Raw genomic sequence first — 20,776 nt, 5'->3', positions numbered from 1 at the left:
AAAATTATTTTTTATATGAGGATGCATGTTGTGATTTCCAGAGTAACATTTGAAAAAGAAATATTAATGGATACCAATAAAAAGACAAAAGTTTCCTTTCATCTTACAAAGTCTTAAAAAGAAATGTTTGAAAACTTTCAACTTGCTCGTAGTGTTGGCCTAGCTAAATGTTTACCACCATGTGATATAATTACTTTTTGATTTAGAGTGAGTTTTTTAAAAAGATTTATTTATTTGTGCATACAGAACTGGGGTACAGGCCAGAGGCTCAGGGGTGGCAAGAGGCTTCGCCAGAGACAGAGTGGGGAGCAGAACAGGCAGATCTATGAAGTACAATGCTGAGGGGAGCAGCGGGCGGGTCAGGAGAGGTCTGCCTCTCCTGGGGCAGGCGGGAATCGAACTCATGCGGAAGTGGCTTTAGCTTCTTAGTGCTGTGCTTTAACCTGCTGCGCCACCAGGGAGGGCCCAGAGTGATTTTTATGAAAGAAAAAATTCAGACTTAAAAGGAAATACATTTTGATATTTTATTTGAGCATTTTAAAATTTTAATTTAATAGGGCTTTATATTTATTATCACTGAAATCTAACAGAATCTCACTGGAGCTTATCTGTGAGTAAAAAGGTTAGAACTAGAATGTTCAATGCATTTGAAAATTTAGGGGAAAAAAAATCATACATCCCATCGATCACCACAGTGCCGCCCAAAGCACAGTTCCTCCAGCACCTTCTTCCTGATCTTCTGGCAGTGCTGGGTTGGCTGATGTCTTTCATCTTCTCTCTTTTCCTCTTTCCACTTGATCCCTTGGCTACAATATCTACGAAGAACTTACTTGCAATGGAAGTTCCGAGCAGTTTCACAGGGATTTTGGGTTTATACTCCATCAATCTCCTAATGTCCCAAACAGTCATGTCTTCAGGACCTAAACAAAGTCTGCAGAAGTCAATTTCGATGGAAATGGCTCTGTCATTTTTTGAAATTCTACAATCAATCCTAGACCAAGGTTAATTGCAGATAATTAGGGGAATTTCCTGGTGCCAGCTGCAAACTTAAACTAGTCTGACCGTAAATAAAACAAGTCATTTCTATAAGTATGAAAACAGGGTATAAATGAGGGAATAGCCAGGAAAGAGGTCTCTTGGACAGAGTCAGCATTTCCTGGGCTTGAACTTCAGTGCCACACTGTTGATGCAAAATCTCTGACCGGCAGGTCCAGGTCCATCAGGAAACACATGGCCAAGGTGGGCGTCACACTGGGAAAAAGAGAAGTCAATGCTGTTTCTCATAAGCTTTTTATGTGAAACCAGACAGGTGATCCCAACATGGCCACCCGCCCTCCAGGAGTTGCCATCTGCTGGTGATGTATATGGTATATGGCAGTGCAGAAACAGGTGAGTGGCTCAAGAAGATATGGTCTATATACACAGAGGAATACTACCCAGTGATCAAAAAGGTAAACTGCCATTTGTGGCAACATGGATGGAGCGAGAAACGATGATACTAAGCAAAATATGACAGGAAGAAATACCAGACGGCTATCTGTAACTATATGGAGTATAGAGAAAACAGACAGAGGTCAGATAAAGCCAAACTCAAAAACTAGCCCTTGAAAGTAGACGATGAAACTGAGACATTCAGAGGGGGATGGGAAGGAGAAGGGACAAGCACAGTGGATTAAGGTGGTGGACTGTGGGTGCTCTGGTTGATGGTAAGGTAACAGCACCAGAAGGGGAGCTCCTGTGCTTCCAAAATGCAAACAATGATGTAGCCACATCACCTCAAATGAAAACTAAAAAAAATAAATAAATAAGTAAATGAAAGTATGCAGAGTACTAGCACTAAGTAGCTCAAATTTATCAGTCAGTGGTTTCATGTAGGCTTTGACTGGCTCATCTATAAAATGGGGATAATTATACCTACCTAGTAGAGTTGTAATCGATCAGATGCATGTCAAGCGTGAACACAACTCCTAGGCAAGTACACAATGATGATAACCCTGTGTGTGTATCTGCCTACCTCTAGTGTGTTACAACATGAGCACCGAGGGCCCAAGGATGTCAAAGGGAACATGCTGCCTGCCTTGAAGCGACTATACCAGGCTCCTAGAGGGGAAAATGTGCTGATGTTCCTGCAATGTGGCTCTTCCTGGGCAACATGCCGCAGAGCGGAAGGAAGCAAGAGATGCTGACTGCCCCTGTTCAAAAGAACGTGAAGGCCAACTCTTTTTCTTGTGGACCCTCTTTCTGTTCTCATCTCTGGAAGGTGAGAACCAGGAAAAACTACTCAGCGGGTAGCGCAGGAAGGACTTACCTGCTGTGCCCAGAATGATGGGAAAGAGGGAGCAGAAGCCACCCAAGGAGACCCTGATGTGTTTTAGTGACAATAGTTCTCCTGGGAATAACACCAGATGTGCCGAGGACGTGAGAATGCTCAAGAACCTGGGCAGCAGCGGGGAAGACCAGGCAGGTGCAAGGAACACTCACCTGCTTGCAGACCACCTCTGTGCGCACTAGTCCCAAGGAGGTGTCCACTCGCTTCAGGATCCCGGTGTTACTCTCATCAGAGCCAGAAGTACCGTGAGCCTCAGAAAACGAAGGCCATCCAGAACCAGAGCAGTACTTCTTCTCAGAGCTGGTGAGACACCCACAAGTTGTGGTTGCTATTGAGACTGTTAGTGACGTAGCAGGGACATGTCAGGCCGGACTCATTCTTCTATCAAGCAGGACCTGACTTCCTCTCTCTTCTGCCAGATCCCAAGGCTAGTCACTTGAACCAAGCAGGTCCCCAGGAATGATGCCAGCTGCACCTTCACTGTGAGAGACATTGTCTCATCACAGCGAAAGGACTGCTGTGCATTTGGTGCTAACGGCGTCTCTCCCAGTGTCCGACGAGGACCTGATCTATGTGGCCCATTGGGAAGCAACAATCAAACCCATGTGCTCTAACTAGAGAAAAGGGGAAAAGCAAGTTGAGAAAGCAGTCAAAGGGGGCTCCAGGCACAGTACCTCCCCGGAGCAGGAGAGCTGATGAGGTGGCTGTTCTGGCGATAGGCACTTTGACCATCTGAGCCAGGCACCCGCCTGCCTGTGGGGATTTTCAGCAGCCGCCACAACTCCCTGATCATGGAGTCAGGCAAGCTGCATGGCCTCTTCCAGATGTTTTCTCATCTGTAACATGGGAAGAATAAGATCTACTTTCTGGAGCTATTTGGGGGACTTAAGGAGATACAGGAGATACATGTGCTGAGGAGCATATGTAAGGGCTCTGGAATGTTGGCTGTAATTAGTATCTGTGAAGAAGCACCCCCAGTGTCACTACAGTGAAGACTCACCTTGCAGGCACACCCAAAGTGGAGAGGGATGCCAGAGGCTGGAGGCTGGAGGAGATGGGGGAGGAGGAAGGCAGAAGCAGATTGACTCTAAGTGCTTTGAAAGGGGTCCCTTAAATGGAGGCAGGAAAAGGTTTTTAAATTTTAAATAGTGGGGAGATGGCTCTCTATATTTGCGGAAAAGAGAACTAGAGCACACAATTCATTTCTTCTTAAAAAAGACAATCAAGGGCCCTCCCTGGTGGTGCAGCGGGTTAAAGCACTGCACTAAGATGCTTAAGCCACTTCGGTATGAGTTCGATCCCCGCCTGCCCCGGAGGTGATCCACATGGCCCGGCAGACCTCTCCTGACCTGCCCGCTGCTCCCCTCAGCAGTGTACTTCGCCTATCTGCCTGTTCTGCTCCCTACTCTGTCCCTGGTGAATCCTCTCATCCTCCACATCTCTGGCCTGTACCCCAATTCTGTATGAATAAATAAAAAAAATCTTTAAAAAAAAAAAGACAATCAAAGCTTCGATGTGCTTCTGTATACATTCTGCTATGATTTTCTTAAGTACTGGAAAGGGATGTGGACTCCCAGATTGGCTGTTACAAAAAGAACCATGTAAAAAACCAGAGACCATGCACTGAAAATGAAAGGCATGACTTGTAGGAGTAAAAACTTTGACTTCTGAAAGACATGGGTGTGAATCAAGGCTCAACATGTCACATCTAGGTGACCTTGACAACTTCTTTAGTCTTTTAAAGTCCCAGTGCTCTATATGTAATGGAATTACCACTTCTCGGGTTGTTGAAAGGATTAACTGAGCTACTTCCTATATAGTGTTTTCAGCATAACGTCAAACACATGGTACATACACTAGCACTTGTTATCTTGTATTTCATTATTATTCCTTATTTCCATGAAATATGAGGAGTTGAGTGTCCAATTTGAAGTATCTTCACATTCAGATTTGGTGCTCTGGAGTCCTTTTTCATGGTTTTAAAAATATTCATTTGCACTGGTCTGACCTAGGGCAAAACTTCTTAAGTAACTTTAATCACAGCCTTGAAACCCTCAACATTTTACATAAACTAGTCATCATTAAAGGGCTTTTGATGGAGAATTATGAATATAGTCATTTTTAAAATAAAATCCAAGACTAAAAAAAGTCATTTAATACATTTTATAGGAATAAACCTTTACTGATGTAATTAACAGAATCCAGAGATTTTTCCAGGTAATATGAGAAACCCATCATATATAATTTAAGACTGGGAATCTAGATATTAAGGCCAATTAGTACTTCCAATATACATCCTTGAAAGATTAAAACTGGGCCCTCCCCGATGGCGCAATGGGTTTAAAGCTATCCTCAGCCACTGTAGCACAAGTTCAATCCCCGGAGGTGACCCACTTGGCACAGCAGACCTCTCCTGACCCACCCACTGCTCCCCTCAGCAGTATATTTCAGTACATCTGCCTGTTCTGCTCCCCACTCTGTCTCTGGTGATTTCTTTCACCTTCCACACTTCTATCCTGTACCCCAGTTCTTGTATGCATAAATAAATACATCTTAGAAAAAAAAAAAGAAAGATCAAAACCATTCTGGGCCATCTCTTCTAATATATGCTGGGAGGTGATTCTTTTGTTAAGTCTTTTAATGTATTTATTTGCTTCCCCCCTCTGCTTCCTGTCACTTCCAGAAATTCCACAGCCTCAAACCAACAGAAGCACTTAGTGATGACTGATCCTAATACCTTGGAAGAACTTCATCTCGTTGAAACACTAGGAGGGAGCACACACAAAGAGTTTTAAAGAAGCTGTCATGACATGTAGGCCGTTATGATGTTATATGAAAAGCAAGATAGTTTCCTTCTAGTCCAAGATTTATGACCACGAAATGTGTAACCCCACAAAGGGTTTAAACACTCCCAGAATGGGCATACTGGGGGGAGGCGGAGGAGGAGGGTGGCATGCAGAGGAGCCAGGGGAGGTGGGCATTGTTACATGATTCCAAGGCTAAGGAAGTGACAACCTGAGATTCCCAGGGGAGTGAGCATGTCTTCAGCGTGTTCTGGGCCAGAAACCCAAGCTTAGAGGTCTCTGAATGAGTCAGTAGCTCTCCCAGAACACGCACCATGTTGCTGGTGTTGAAAGCAAGGCAGCAGACAGAATGTAGCTCAGCTGCCAGCAGGCAGTGGCCCCTCATCTACTTGGCTCTGTCAGCCGGTTTTGGTTGACTGACTTTTCATTTCCTTTTGACTCTACGTAAACATCTGAAGGAATGTTTATCTTTTCCTCTCTGTGGCTCCCTATTAGTAGGCTGGACACTGGAGAGAGAGAGAGAGAGAGAGAGAAAATAAGGACCAACAAAAATATATTCCTGAGTCTATTCTCTTGAATGGGAAGCTTGGTCAGGAATATAGTCTTCATGCATGGACTCTCATTAATTAGAATGTATTCTTAGGAATTCCTCATTATCAAGAGGCATTCATTACAGCACCTCAGGATCTCCCTGCAGGGCTTTATCAATGCGAGCGTGTAACACGAGTGCCTGTCAGGTATCACTCGGATACTTTTACATGTTTTAACTCACAGCAATGTTCATGTAACAAGTTTATGAAGTCAGTGCTGTCATCATGCTCATTTTATAGGTGAAGAAATCGAGGCAGAGACTAGGAAAATTGCCCCAGGCTGCACAGACGTGGAGCCAGGATGCACATCCAGGCAATAACCACTTTACTGCTCTAAAAAACAAATAAATCTTTAAGAAGAGGACATTCTGGAACAGAAAAGGATCCTATGAACACATTCTTTTTGCTTAGTAGCTGCTGCTACAGTAGAAAACATAATAGAAACAAACCCAAATGTCCTTAAGAAAATGGAAACTTGTCAGCTAAGACTAAATGATGAGAAAAGAAACAGGGAAGGTTCGTGAATTGCCAGTTCAGTAAACTGGCCACTGGCTAAAATGGGATTCTGGAGAATCAGCTGCTTTACTGCCACTAGGTCCCGGGGATAGTCACACGATAGCCTTAATTTGGACGAGCACTGTGCTAACACAGTAGCAGGAAGTTTAAATTAATTAAAATTAAAAATTCAACTTTTAATCACACTTGGCATGCTCAACAGCCACATGAGATTAGTGGCTACCATACTGGGTTGAACAAATATAGAACATTTCCACTTACAGAAAGTTCTACTAGAGAGTTTTCTGCTCTGGTCTTTCAGGCTCCTTCCTGCTTCACCATTCTCTTATTTTCCAACTGAGCCTGCATACTGGGCTTGGGGGCATGGTAGGCATGGGGAGGCAGAAAGTCTTATCATTACTAGGATACAAACTGGAACAGCAATAAAATACAACAGTGCAGAATACAACAGATGTAGGAGAACACTCCGAAAAGGTTGACTCTTCATCTTTTGTCTTCAGGGTCCAGTGACAGAATCAGAACTTCTGCTTGGTTTCTGCACATGGCAGTCATTCACACTTTTACATGGTTCTTTGGCTACATACAGGTTGGGCCTCAAGGTCCTCCTCCACATCTTTAGCAGAATCAAAAGTCAAGGAACAACTAATGTCTCAAAAATACCCACGGGGATTACAATTGTGACCAAAAAAATGTACAAAATGATGTAAAAATAAACTATTATATTATAAAAAAATATGAGTCTCAAAAATATGAGTCCTATACTTTACTGTCGCCAAATAAACCAATGTTGCATTGGCTGCCATCTTGGATATCTCCTTATGAGCCAGTGAGAGAAGGGATCAGGCAAGGTCTGTCCTTCCTGAACATGGAGGAAAATCAATCCTCATCATTCCTCATCCTTGCAGGTGGGGGTCTGACTTCTGAATTCGGTCCACAGCAGCAGCCAGGAAGCCAGGTATGCTCACAGCCCAAAGGACATCATGAGGCAGTGCCCTAACATAAGAGTCACTGAGCTGGACTGACTTGCATTTATTCTAAACTCATTTAGGGTTGATGCAAAAGAAAGGAAAACATCTTTGAAGTTCTGGAAAACAGGACTTCAAAGATGCTTTTCTTCCTTCTTCATCAAATCTACTTTTTAAAGACTGTTTCCTGCATGTCTAAACAAAAAGGCTTTGTTGAGAGATTTCAGATCCTGATCGACTTAAAAGGGCTTTGAAATCAAGGGACAATTAAATTTACTTATAGCTCCATAGACAAGGGCATGACATTCACTACTGTCGGGCATTGGGGGGAATCTGTCCTCATAAAATTCTACATTGCCTAAATTGAGTTATAAACCCATTTTCTCTGGGAGAGAGCTTTAATCATGTGGCCAACTAAATGCTATTATGGTTTAGATTTTTCTAAAAACTTCCCCAGGAAAAATCCCTATTTCTCAGTGATACAGAAAAGAAGAATATCAGCTAAAGTCTTATTACCTTCTCTAAGTGTCAGAAAGAGCAAAACAGGCCAATATCTTATAATGGAAAGCTCTCTTTGGGCAGCCATGTCAAATGAGAAGTGCAGTTAAAAATAATGAGCATGTATGTATCCAAGGCCTCAAGGGAGATGGAGTTTATGAGCCTCCTGACGTTTCACCTCACCTGAACAGTGGGCTGTCACAGCACACACAGTGATACATTCCCGATTCCTTGTTATCCAGGTAGATGCCACTGAAAGGCTAAATAAAATAAATAACACATATCATGTTTAGGTTTCTCACATCAGCTGGAGACGATCCAGCAGTTTTAAACCTGATATTAAGAACCTTAATAAAAGAATTTTTGTACAAATTTGACAAAGTGCAAATGAGAGAAGTTGCAGTACACCCAATGAAGCAGCATGCAGGCTTATTTATAGCCCAGTGCTTACTGCGCCAAATATTCAAATGATGACTTTAATAGTGCTTCATATTTACATAACACCTTCTGTTCAAGAACATCAAAGACTGAGAAAAAGGCCGGAGACCAGTCCTCTGGATTGTGTAAGATTTTGCTCTCCATTTCAAACGAGATAATACAGCAGGAATTAAGTTCACTGTCTGAAGCTTTGAAAGCTCCAATTAAAGATAGAATGTAAATACATACAAAGCACAACTCAGTGAGGTGGGGGCTGTAATTTTAATAGTCTTCATGGTGGAGTAGATAGACACTTACTAGGCAGGGTCAATTTTTAAAAAAATTATTTTCTAAGTATTATTTTGCAAACTGGATCTCATTATTAAAAGCAAAACAAAAGAAGACCACTTTTGCCCAATTCTTTCTGTCGTGTCCTCTGTCAAAGAAGAATTCTCATATGAGTCAACTATGCAGGTCCGTGAGGAGTATATGGAGGCAGGCACACCCCATTTTATGGGATGGAAAAGAAGCCCAAGCACAGATTGGGTCACCAAGGCACAAAGCTGACTCAGGAAATAGCTGGGAGAGTTGTGTCTAGATTTCCCACCTGAAACAGTCCATAGACCTAAGATTCAAATTCCCTGTGTTGGTATTAACGGGGCATTTTCTCTGACTTATATTACAATTTCAAGTTAACCTACTGAGTACATCACCTGGGCACATGTGAACCTTTCACCTCTTTCAAAATTTGAAACTTAGCTGCAGAAATCCATGAACTAGAAAGCTGGTCTATTTATAGCCAACCCCCCCTGAATGCTTGCTCCCAACATGGGCCAAACTGATACCTGCAATAAGGGAAGTCACACATCCTCACCATACATCCATCTCAGAAACACTAATCAGATTCCACCACTATCAAAATTCCAATGGCATGCTTCACAGAACTAGAATAACAACAACAAACCCATGAAATTCATTTGGGACTATAAAAGACCCAAGAGCAAATACACTCCTGAGAGAAAAAGAACAAAAATGGAACTAACACACTCCCACAAAAGTAACTAAAACAGTGTGGTTTTGGAATAAAAAGAAATAGATCATTGGAACAGAATTCATAGCTCAGAAGTAAATCCATACACATATGGGCAACCAGGTGAAGAGCTTACAATGGATCAAGGACACTAAATAAATGGTGCTGAAAAACTGGACAGCCACATGCAAAATAATGAAAGTATCTCACATCAACACAAAAATTAATTCAAGATGGATTGAAGAGCTGAATCTAAGAACTGAAATCATAAAATACATACAAGAAAATATAGGTGATATGTTCTTGACACAGTCATCACAGTGTTGCTGGGGACTTCAATGCAAGGGAAACAAAACCAAACATAAACAAATGGAACTAGAGTGAACTGAGCTTCTGCACAGCAAAAACAACTTGCAGCAACAGGAAAGGACATCCTACTGGATGGGGGGGGGGGGGGATTTTCACGCCCTACATCTGACAAGGGTTAGATTACAAAATACACAAAGTACTCATGAAATTCAACAATAAAAAATGACCAATTAAAAAATAGAGAAATTCAGGCCCTCCCTGGTGGCGCAGCGGGTTAAAGCACTGCACTGAGAAGCTAAAGTCACTTCCGCATGAGTTCGATCCCCGCCTGCCCCGGAGGTGATCCACATGGCGTGGCAGACCTCTCCTGACCCGCTCGCTGCTCCCCTCAGCAGTGTACTTCGTTGATCTGCCTGTTCTGCTCCCCACTCTGTCTCTGGTGAAGCCTCTCACCGCCCCTGAGCCTCTGGCCTGTACCCCAGTTCTGTATGTACAAATAAATAAATCTTTAAAAAAAAAAATAGAGAAATTCAGTAGACTCCTCCCAAGAAGATAGGCAGATAACCATTAGATATATGAAAAGATGTTCATCATCACTTATTAGAGAAACGCAAATCAAAACAATGAGATATCATCTTATATCTCATTATTGTGAAAATGGTTGTTAGCCAAGTGTTAAAAAGGCTCTGGAGAGAAGGGAACCCTTAGACTATACTGGCGGGAATGTAATCTGGTACAGCTATTATGGAAATCAGTGTGGGGATTTCTCAAAAAATTAAAAATAGAAATTTCATATGGTCCCTAAGGTCCAGTTATCCCACTTCTGGGCACCTACCCCCAAATACAAAAAAGATTAATCTAAATAGATATAAATACCTTCATATTTATTGCAGCACAATTTATAATAGCCAAGAATTGGGAAGAACCTAAATGCCCATCAATTGATGAATGGGAAAAGTGATGGGGACATATACACAGTGAAATGGTATTCAGCTATATGGAAGATGAAATGCTGCCATTTGTAACAACAAGAATAGCCTAGAAGAAATGATGCTTAGTGAAATAAGCCATATAGAAAAGGGCACTGAATGCTACAGCCCTTGTATGACAAGATAGAGAAAACAAACAGGTGAAATAAATGTATTAAAACATGTGTTTGGTTTCTCAAACTACTAAAAATGGAGCTTCCATATGACCCAGCAACCCCACTCCTATGCATCTACACAAAGGACACAGAAACACTGATTCAAAAGGGCACCTGCACCCCCATGTTTATTGCTGCTCTATTTACAATAGGGAAGATGTGGAATCAACCCAAATGCCCAATAATAGATGACTGGATTAGTAAGAGTGGTACATATATACAATGGAATATTACTCAGCAGTCAAAAAAGATAAACTCATGGCTTTGCAGCAACATGGATGGAGCTGGAAGGGATCATGCATAGTGAAATAAGCCAGAAAGAAATAGAAAAATACCAGATGGTTTCACTCATAGCAGGAGCATAAGGGACCAGGGGGAAATGAAATATGGCGATGGCATATGGGTGAATGAGAGGTGGAAAGTCTACAGGGATTACAACAGAGATGAAAAATGGCACAAAATGGAGAATGATGTAAAAAGTAAATTAAAATAAATTAAAAAAAAAAAGTATGGGGCCCTCCCTGGTGGCGCAGCGAGTTAATGCACTGCACAAAGAAGCTTAGGCCACTTCCGCATGAGTTTGATCCCCGCCTGCCCCGGAGGAGACCACATGGCGTGGCAGACCTCTCCTGACCCGCCCGCTGCTCCCCTCAGCAGTGTACTGCGTCAATTTGCCTGTTCTGCTCCCCACTCTGTCTCTGGTGAAGCCTCTCACCCTCCGCATCTCTGTCCTGTACCCCAGTTCTGTATGAGTAAATAAATAAATCTTAAAAAAAAAAAAAAAAGTATGTTTGGACTACAAGACCAGTTTCTGTTTTCCAGAAGGGAATACCAGAAGGGAGGGGGAAAGAGGTACAGCTAGCTAGGGTAACAAGGGAGAATGGTATGCTGAAGGACATTCCAACTTTCATCACTGAACTTACTGTAGTTTATACAGATGTTTGTTGACTTACAGTGATGAACACCTGAAACTTACCTAGTGTTACAATGCAGTGGTAATTCAATACAAGAAAATGGGAAAGTAAAAAAGATTCTTTTGGTGATGGAGTGAAGAAGGGCTAGATGAAAAGCAAGCAGACAAGACAGTTGGAGGCTCTGCAGTCAGCAAGCAGAACTGGCAGGCCAGGGCCAGCATGGAGGCCAGAGGAGTGGACAGCAGTGCCGGCTGGAAGGCCATTTAGCAGACAGACAGGTGACTGCAAGGAGGGTGGAGTGCAGTGTGCGCAGCGGACTCTGCAGGCTTCTGTAAGTGGGTGGTGCTGATGTCCAGACAAGGGAGGGACCAGATTTGCAGAGCTGCCAAGAGTTAGGTTTTGTAGCCAGATCATTCCAATCCCCCCCCACACACACACCCCAAAACACCTAATCAGAAAAGAGTAAGTGAGTATCACTCACTGGTTCAGTTCCTTTTTTTCTGGTGACATAGAATTGCTCTGGGGTTAGCTTCTTCTGCCACTCACTCTCGGAGACCGCTGGCTCACGTTTTGTAATAGACCCTGTGTTGTTAAATAGGAACCATGTTGTTATTTTTTTAAAAGGCACCTGACCATATCTTCCTTAATCTTCCTCCCAGCGTTTGCTAAATCCAATAGAATAAGCCAGTCCCTCGATCTCCCTTCCTTCCTCTCTTTCCTTTCTTCACAGGGACCATAAAGCTCTGGTACAAAATGCTTTAATTGACGCATTATATTAAAAAGAAATGAGTAATAAGTAGAGAGGTAGTTTTCCAGTTCCCCCTGGAGCAGAGAAGCTAAAGAGGGAGCTGAAAAATGAAACAATGCAGAATATATTTTCTTCAGGGACCTAAGGGTAGAAATTGATCCTCTCTCCCATTTCTACTTTCAAAGGAGTAGTTCCTGTCAGGATACAGCTGGGAGTAGCAGAGTGATTGCAGGGAAAAGAACGCTGAGCTGGTAGGTTATTAAACTCCTCTCCCTTGCTGGTTTATAAAAGATATCTCTGATTTTGTTTGTCAAGGGAGGTCTTATTAAAAATTCTTGTGTGGAAAAAAGGAGGCACCTATAACATACAATCCTAAGGGGGGAACTGAGACCTGCTATATTGGCTTCATGGTTTTTGCCCTACATTTTGTTTGCCTTTTTTCTATTCCCTTTGGTCTTCATCTTACAATTTTTATTCCAGTGAATGTAAGAAAAGTGACTAGAACAATGCTGGCTAGCTAAAAGGGAGCTGGAAACTCAATGTCTATGTAAATGTTTTTATCATTCAACATTAAGAATTTGAAAGGATCTTAAAATCTGTTTCAACTCTTTAACTGACAAATAAGAAAAAAGAGGCCCTAAGGGTTTTGTAACCTGCCCAAGGCATGGAGGGTGAAATAGTTAACAGGGCTGGTGTCACCACCCACATATCAAACACATCAGAAAAACCATATTTGACATTCATTTCTGTTTATAACAAAAGTCTTAAATAATCTTTCAGCAAGAAAGATTCGTTCTACCATGAGACTTGCACATGTTCTGCAATGAACATGGATTACTCACGGCTATTTACATTTATTAAAGGATTCTTATCTGATAAATATATTTAAAGTTCATTTTCAGATACTTAAATAGCTGCTGTGATTGCACTGAGTGACATTTGTCCCTTGGACTACACTTCCATAACTCAGATGTCTTTGGGTTCCTTTTTCTCTGGGATCTGATGTGCACAGGCTCTCTCCTGTAGGCTGCATGCTCCTTGAGGTGGGCCTTGAGTTTCTTCCTCTTTAGGGACACCCTTCTGTTTACCTCTGTCTGCTCTTGCAGCTTTTCTGACCAAAGTCGAACATTGCAAATTGCCACATGTGAGCCAAACTCTTTTTAATAAATGCCTGTTCAATCTTAGGGAACCTGTTAGGAAGTGGGACAGAAAGGAGTCACAGTCCACTCGAATCTGCAGAATGCGCGTCCTCCCCACCTGGCACCAGGGCTGTTTTCACCTATGCTCAGGATGGCTTCCCAGCAGTGTGTCTCTAAAAAGTTATCTCTTACTCATCAGATTATTTTCTCCAGATATTTTTTATTTTCCTCTTCTAATTTGCTCATTGACAAACTCACAGGGGCCTGTGCCTCTTGCAAATTGGAAACCAGCACTGCACAGCAGCTCCCTCTCACTTTCAGTGGCCTCTCTCCACTTCCTCCAAATTCACAGTGTAGGTTAAATGTAGCTATGCCTTTGCCCTTCTATTCACTTATGTAATTATAACATTTATTAGTGTAATCACTAAATGCCAATCATCCTGTTAAAGAATTTTAAAGTCCCCTCCCCATTTATTCTGTACAACAACCCCATCCTTTACTGTTATCCTTACTTACTATAGATGAATTAACCGGATTTAAGACTACCAAGTTCAACACGTGTCCGGACACTGGACAGGGCAGCCCTTCACCACTGATTTCCTGTCTGTATTTTCTGCGATGCCTAATCGCTTCTAGAGCATTCATGGTTTCTTTGGCATTCCATGACCAGTGGCTATTTGGGCTGTTGCCAGTTTCTATTCTCAAAAATAGTCCTTAAAAAATCATCTTTGTACATATAGCTGTATTTTTCCCGTGAATTCTTTCCTTAGAATAAATTCTCAGGAGGGGGTGTCTGGTAAGTTTCACCCCTTCTCTTTGGTGGCTGGTCAAGTTTTCACGTTACTGAAGAATTTCGTTCCTGGTAATCCATTAGGCTGTTTCTGACAACCTCAAGTGCAAACCTGAAGGCCTTTGTGCTGAAATCACCGTTCTATGAGAGGGAAAGAGGAGAGTTCCAGCCCATCAGACAACAAATATCATGGGTTGGCTGACTAGAGACACCAAGGGATTCTGAAGGTCAAGGCTGGAAGTTATTGGGAGTCAGGTACCATTCCATTTTACCCGTCCTTTACTTATTTAACACCACATTTTGAAAACTTTCGAGCATAAAAAGTTCCAAGCCGCTGGGCACAAGGTCAACGTAGTTAGGTGTTTCTAACTGTCTTCAAAGGACACCTATCAGGATCCGATTCAGAGATGAAAGAGGGGCCGATGCGCAGGCAATCCGCCCCCAGGGGGCGCTATGTTATCCCGAAGCATTAGAAACGCCGCTCAGGTGAAGTAGGTCTCCCCAGGCGAGTCCTTCCAGGTGGGTGAAATGTAAATGTGCCCCAGCCAGCGAAGGAAGTCAGTCACATTTTGATTAAATATCCCCAAACACTTTTGTCGGCCGGTGTCACAGCACTAACAAACCAAGATCCCTTTAAGCCGGGGGCTGGGGTGCGGTTTATTAGCCCACCTGCTTCCCTGGCGTTCTAGAAATACACATTAAATAGAACAAGGCAGGAAGCCTTGAATCCCTCAGGAATCGCGAGGCTGAACAGCCCGCTTCTCAAACGTGCGAAGAAAAAACGCGAAATCCAAACAGGGGTCAGAGAAAACGGCCGAGGCTTACCTGAGAGAGCTGGGGTTCACTAGCAGTTTGGGATCGGGGTCAGGGGCTCCTGAGCGCGACATTCTATGGGCTGAAAGTGCGCACTTCTGGGTAGAGGAGACCTTTCCTCGGATTCTCAAGGGCTCGGTCCCTTCCGCCCCTCCCACTTCGCAACCCACCGCCCAGACCGCAGGGGGTCGCTGACCAGGGCTGGGAGAAAGGAGGCGCCCGCTCCCGGGCCAGTACTCTGGTCCCCAGTCCAGGCCGGAAGAGTGAAACCGAAAGCCCGGGGCGCCGCTGGGCCTGCTCGCTGTCCTACCTGCATCCCCATGTTCGGCTCTCAAGCCGAGACCGCCGTTGCCCACTAGGACCCTCAAAGCCCGCAGGGGTGCCTCTCGGAAGGGCTGACCCCAGAGGGCGCAGAGGAGGCGCGCCATGACGCCTGCGGGAGCCCGGGCCACGGCCCCGCCTCACAGTCCCCGCCCACTCGGCTCCCACCCCCACCACTGCCTCCACCCCCCAAAAGCTCACATTGGGTGAGCCAGGGCCCAGCCCTTACCCGCCTTCCCAGGGCGCGCTCTCTGGCGCCCCCCTCCTCTCACGTGTCCACCCGCAGCTCCAGGCAACTCCAGCTGACCCTTCCAGCTCCTGAACCAGCTTTGCCCCCGCCAGGCCCACGCCTTCCTGCTCCTTCTCTGACTCCTCCAGATCCTCCCCCTCCAGCGGGTCCCCAGGTGGTGGCACTAACCATCTCCCTCCCACGCTGCTCCTACTCAGCTCATTCCTTGGTTTTAAATTGCTTGGATTTTTCTAGAATTGTGTATTAATGGAACCACAGGTTAGTTTACACTTTCTTGAGTTGTATGTAAATAAATTCATACAACATGTACTTAATTTTTTCCTGACTTCTTGCACTCGGTATAATTATTTTGACATTCATGTTTTTACTTGTCATTTGTATTCTGCAACCTTGCTAAACTCATCTGTTAGTTCTAACAACGTTTTTACAAATTTTATCAGACTTTTTACATAGATGATGTCATCTATGACGAGTTTTCGATTTTTCCTTCCCCAAACACGTGCCTTTGATTTCTTTTTCCCTACCGCTCTAGCGAGAATCTATATTAAGGCTGCTGAGTTGAAATCGTGAAAGTGAATGTTGTGGTACATACCATGATTTTCATAATTTCACTATTGTTTGTATGATTGGCTTATTTACAAATTGAAGGAGATACACAGTTCCTTAGTAATATTGTGAAGATGACAGTTAATAAAACCATTTTTTAAAAGATTTATTTATTTATTCATACAGAACTGGGGTACAGGCCAGAGATGTGGAGGGTGAGAGGATTTACCAGGGACAGAGTGGGGAGCAGAACAGGCAGATCTATGAAGTACACTGCTGACGGGAGCAGCGGGTGGGTCAGGAGAGGTCTGCTGCGCCATGTGGTCACCTCCAGGGCAGGCGGGGATCGAACTCATGCGGAATGAGAGGAGGGAGGAATATGGGGGTCTATGCTGATGACAGGAGGGGGAGGGGCAAGTAAACATTGCTATAAAATGGACAATAAATCGATGTTAAAACAAAACCATTTTTAAAATATTATTTTCCTGATCTGTCTGGTTCTGTGCACATGTCACAGAGGTTTCCTGGCCAATTCTTTTTCTTTGAGGTTCAGTTTCTTCTCCAGAACTTGCAGATGATCTTTGGGTTGGCCATCTTGCCTCTACCCCACCCTCTGCTGGTTCCTTCTCTTCTGTTACAAAGGGAAAGCATTCTCTGCCTCAGGCCTCCCCTCCACTTTCTGAGGCTAATCTAAATCTGTCTCTGTGAGCTCCAAGGTAGCTAGTCCTTATCTGAATTCTGACTAATAATGATTTCCCTGCTAGTTCCCTTCTCCTCCCTCACCCTCTTTCCTCTCCTGAGCCTTCTGTTTACCTCTGCAATATTTCCACATTGACTTTACTCATATCTTTACAAGTACTCAAGCCTGCCTTTGAGCTCACATATTGCCCTACTGTGGCAGAATCTAGATTTTCATCCTGCATTTTAATTTCACTGGGTTAGCAGAACAAAGAAACATCGTTTATGCCTTTAAGCACCTTCAATAAGATCTTCGAAGGCAAGGTGGCAAATCTCTGAACATATTTATAGGCGCTGGTGAATCTTCTTTCTCCAGATGGCTCACCACAACAAGTTAATCCCACTTTATGTTACTGGTAATTGAATTCTCCCCTGAGAAGGAAATTGCATGAAATCCATGAACATTTGATGTATGGATAGTTCAAAACAGCCTGACTTGGAAAAGATTAAAACAGCCGTGTATTCCCAATCCCTCAGACCTCCTCACCGTCAGGACCCAGATTTTAATCTGCTCCAGGTGGCTACACTCAGGAAAGCTTATAGCTCTCAGCGTCTTCAATTAATGCCAAGTGTAATCATAGTTGGCAGAGTGCGGGGTGTTCTGGCACATTTAAGGAATGGGCATGGAACCTCTCTGCCAAGCCCTCAGAGTACTATCTTTTGGATTTCACTTTTCATAATCAAAAGCTACCATGATTAATGAGCTACAAACCATGGGCAATCCTCTATACTTAAAAATCAGAACCATGGGGAAAAAAGTAAGAGCAAATTATTCCACATAGGTTTGGGTTTCTTGACCTCAAAGGCTTTGTGCAAAGTCTTTCTTTTAGGACCTTTGCCATGCAGACAGCCGAGTTTGATTGGGTGGTGGTACAGCTGAGTGTGAGAGATGTTGCCTGCTGCTCTGTATTAGTCAGTGTATTTATTTTAATTTTGCTCTTGAACTCAGAGGTATTTGGAATTGGCCACATTTAAAAGTAAAAAACAAAACATTGGATTTGGGAAATAAAGGTATCACTGGACTCATCATTGCTGTGTGGCCTTTGGCCAAAGGCCATTTGAAAGAAGATGCTTCCAGAGCTTGTTAGAGGCTCTGCTCTGTAATGGAAACTGTGGCCCTGTGCACTCTCTTCAGCAAGCCATAAGAGTTCAGTGTATACCTCAGACGAAAAAGGAAGTTGTATCTTGGAAAGAATTAGGAGTTGAATAATGATTTCCTTTAATTTGATGACTATGCAAGGCTAAAAAAAAAAACAAAAAAACAAGTTGTCTAAATTCCAACAGGAAAGCAAGGAAATTGAGTTACAAAGCAGATGAAGAAACTATCATTATATTCAATGTCTCTTTAGAATGCTACAAGGAGTGTGGAGTAAAACTCTACTCTAGAAAGGCAGTAGTTTTGACTTACAGCTCTTTTGAGGTATGTAGCTTGGCTTTTTCTGACTTATCAAGAGGTCTAAAAGAATGAGAAGCAGCATTCCTATGTTTTGACTACAGTTAAAACTTACCAAGTCTTTGGCACATCTCTCAATTTTATAAGTTTATAAGATTTATAAATTCCCAAGATTTTTTTAATGGTACATTGATTTCATTGCACCTTGTTTTTTTTTTTTTTTTTTAAGATTTATCCATCTATACACAGTCCCCAGAAATGTAGGGCATGAGAGGATTCACCAGAGACAGTGGGGAGTAGAAAAGGCAGCTGTACTGAAATACACTGCCGGGAGAGCAGCAGCAGAGATAGGAGAGGTTTGCTGAGCCATGTGGGTCACCCCCTGCCCCCCCCCCCCGCCCACAGGGCTTGAACTCATGCTGCAGTGGCTGTGATAGCTCCACAGTGTTTTAACCCATTGTGCCACCATGAAGGGCCCACACCTTGTTTTTAAAAGCTGGAGAAATGGAATATTAATTCTATCTTACCACACATGACATAAAAGTCTTTATAATGACTTTGTTTCATGAGAGTCCACCTGGTTGGGTGGATTATAAACATTCCATTGCACAGTTTATAGACAGTGATAACAGAGCACTTGAACTTAAGTTGCACGAATTTACCACACAGAAGCAACCATAGAATTAATCTGTGGCATTACCTGTAAAGGAAGAATTGGCCACAATATATGAGACCCAGAGCCCTCCAAGTGCGATGGCAGAGAAGCCCGTAAAAGGGCTTTGCAGTTTGCTTTCCAAACTTCAGAGATCCACACGTGGCTCTCGATTCTGTCTCATTGGATGTTACCTCTCTCTTTGGAAATATCAGTGCCCAGTGTCCTGTTCTGCTATAAATAGCAAGAAAAGAATGTATGATGTTCCCCTTTTATCTTCCCCAGGCAGATAAAAATAATTGAAAATATGAGTAGAAGGGAAATCAAAAGGAAAACAATAGAATTAAGCCTCCTCCATTTACCCATCTCTACCTTAATCTCATAGAGTTGCACCTATAGTTACTCTTCCTTCCAGGGCTTCCCTTTCACCGCATCTTTTCCAAACCACTTCCAAAGCACTCTCTGGAACTCCATGTTTGAGGCATACTTATGTCTATAATAGCTGGACATAGGTGAGACCAGTATCTTTTGTTCTAATGAGATGACTCTGGGTGGACTTCTGGATGGAGGTGGGTAAATAGGAAGACCAAGCCATAGCAAGAAGCGTGCCATTTCCAGCCCCACCTGCATCCTCTGAAGAAGGGCGAGAGGCTGGAAATGGAATGAATAATACATCATGCCTTTGTGAGGGACTCTCCAAAAATTTGCCAATAGTATAGGTGTTGGAGAATGTTCAGGTTGGTGAACAATGCCACTTACCAGGAGGACATTCCAGCTCTATGTGGGCAGAAACTTCTGTGCTCTGGACCTTCCTAGAACAGGCTGGTTATACCTCTTCAGTGGGAGGCTCATCTGTGTCCTTTTTTGTGTCTTTTAATACGTTGGTAAATGGAAGTAAATATTTCCCTGAGTTCTGACAGCTGTTCTAGCAAATAATTGAATCCAAGGGGGAGGAAGAAGTGGGATTCATTGCCAAATCAAACAGAAGGTATGGTTAACCTGGGACCTACTACTTTTGATTGGCATCTGAAGTGGGAGGCTGTCTTTGTGGGGCTGAGCCCTGAACAAGGGGGAGCTACTATTATTTCCAGATAGGTAGCATTAAAATTAAGTTGAATTATAAGCCAGATGGTATTGCAGGAAAAACCCCCACACACTTGATGTGAGAAATGTGTAGTTGTAGTGTGAGGGTTAAGGAGAAATACAGGCAGGAAAGAAGTGTTTTCCTAATGCAAAATTAATGATCTTTTTGGTAGGTACTGTTGAATAAGCCATTAAATCAATATGGTGAAATTTTCATTTTAGCCATTTTATTTTTTGGGTTTATAATTTCCATTGGATTCTTTTTTTAGAGTTCTTTTTTTAGAGTTTCCTTTCCAGGTGGAGGTTTCACATCTGTTGAATCTGTTCCTATTACATCTTCATGTTTTCCTGGTGACAGGTCACTTTTTCCTGCTTTGTGTCACATCTAGTAACCTTTTAAATTATATATGTTGAGAATGCTGTTTAATGCTGAATTTGATATTTTCCTTCAAGGGTGTGGGGCTTACGATGGCTTTCACTTTATTGACAGATGGGTCGGGTGAGCCTTGTTTCCAGCTTTGTTAGTTCAGCTTTGCATTGGGCTATCCTGGCTTTGGATATACACTTTCTAGGCTTTTAGCTAAATCTCTGAAGTATTCAGCAAGTTCACTCCACTGTGATAGTTGGAATGACATTTTCTAGCCCTGCTTGGTAATTGGAAGTTTTATCCTACTCAGAGTCCTCTAGTTGCTGTTTTCTAACAAAAACAGATATGAAATCTCCACCTAGAAAGGACACTTCTAATAAAAGAACCAAAATGAAATTATAAACCCATCTTGCAAATACA

General features: G+C 43.0%; 1 protein-coding gene across 1 annotated transcript; it reads right to left on the bottom strand.

Moving 5' to 3' along the window:
* Positions 1-510: 510 nt before the first annotated feature.
* Positions 511-15,449, bottom strand: MSRB2 (methionine sulfoxide reductase B2). Its single transcript, XM_012731430.1, has 5 exons — positions 15,317-15,449; positions 11,998-12,098; positions 7,886-7,962; positions 2,482-2,629; positions 511-1,251 (listed from the first exon to the last, which is right to left on the bottom strand). The coding sequence occupies exons 1-5, from the start codon at positions 15,432-15,434 to the stop codon at positions 1,147-1,149; spliced, it is 549 nt and encodes a 182-aa protein (XP_012586884.1). The 5' UTR covers positions 15,435-15,449; the 3' UTR covers positions 511-1,146.
* Positions 15,450-20,776: the final 5,327 nt, after the last annotated feature.

The sequence above is a fragment of the Condylura cristata genome, unplaced genomic scaffold (genome assembly GCF_000260355.1).
Source record: "Condylura cristata isolate star-nosed mole 26May11 unplaced genomic scaffold, ConCri1.0 scaffold00030, whole genome shotgun sequence".
NCBI lineage: Eukaryota > Metazoa > Chordata > Mammalia > Eulipotyphla > Talpidae > Condylura > Condylura cristata.
This window is presented reverse-complemented; position numbering and strand designations above follow the sequence as displayed.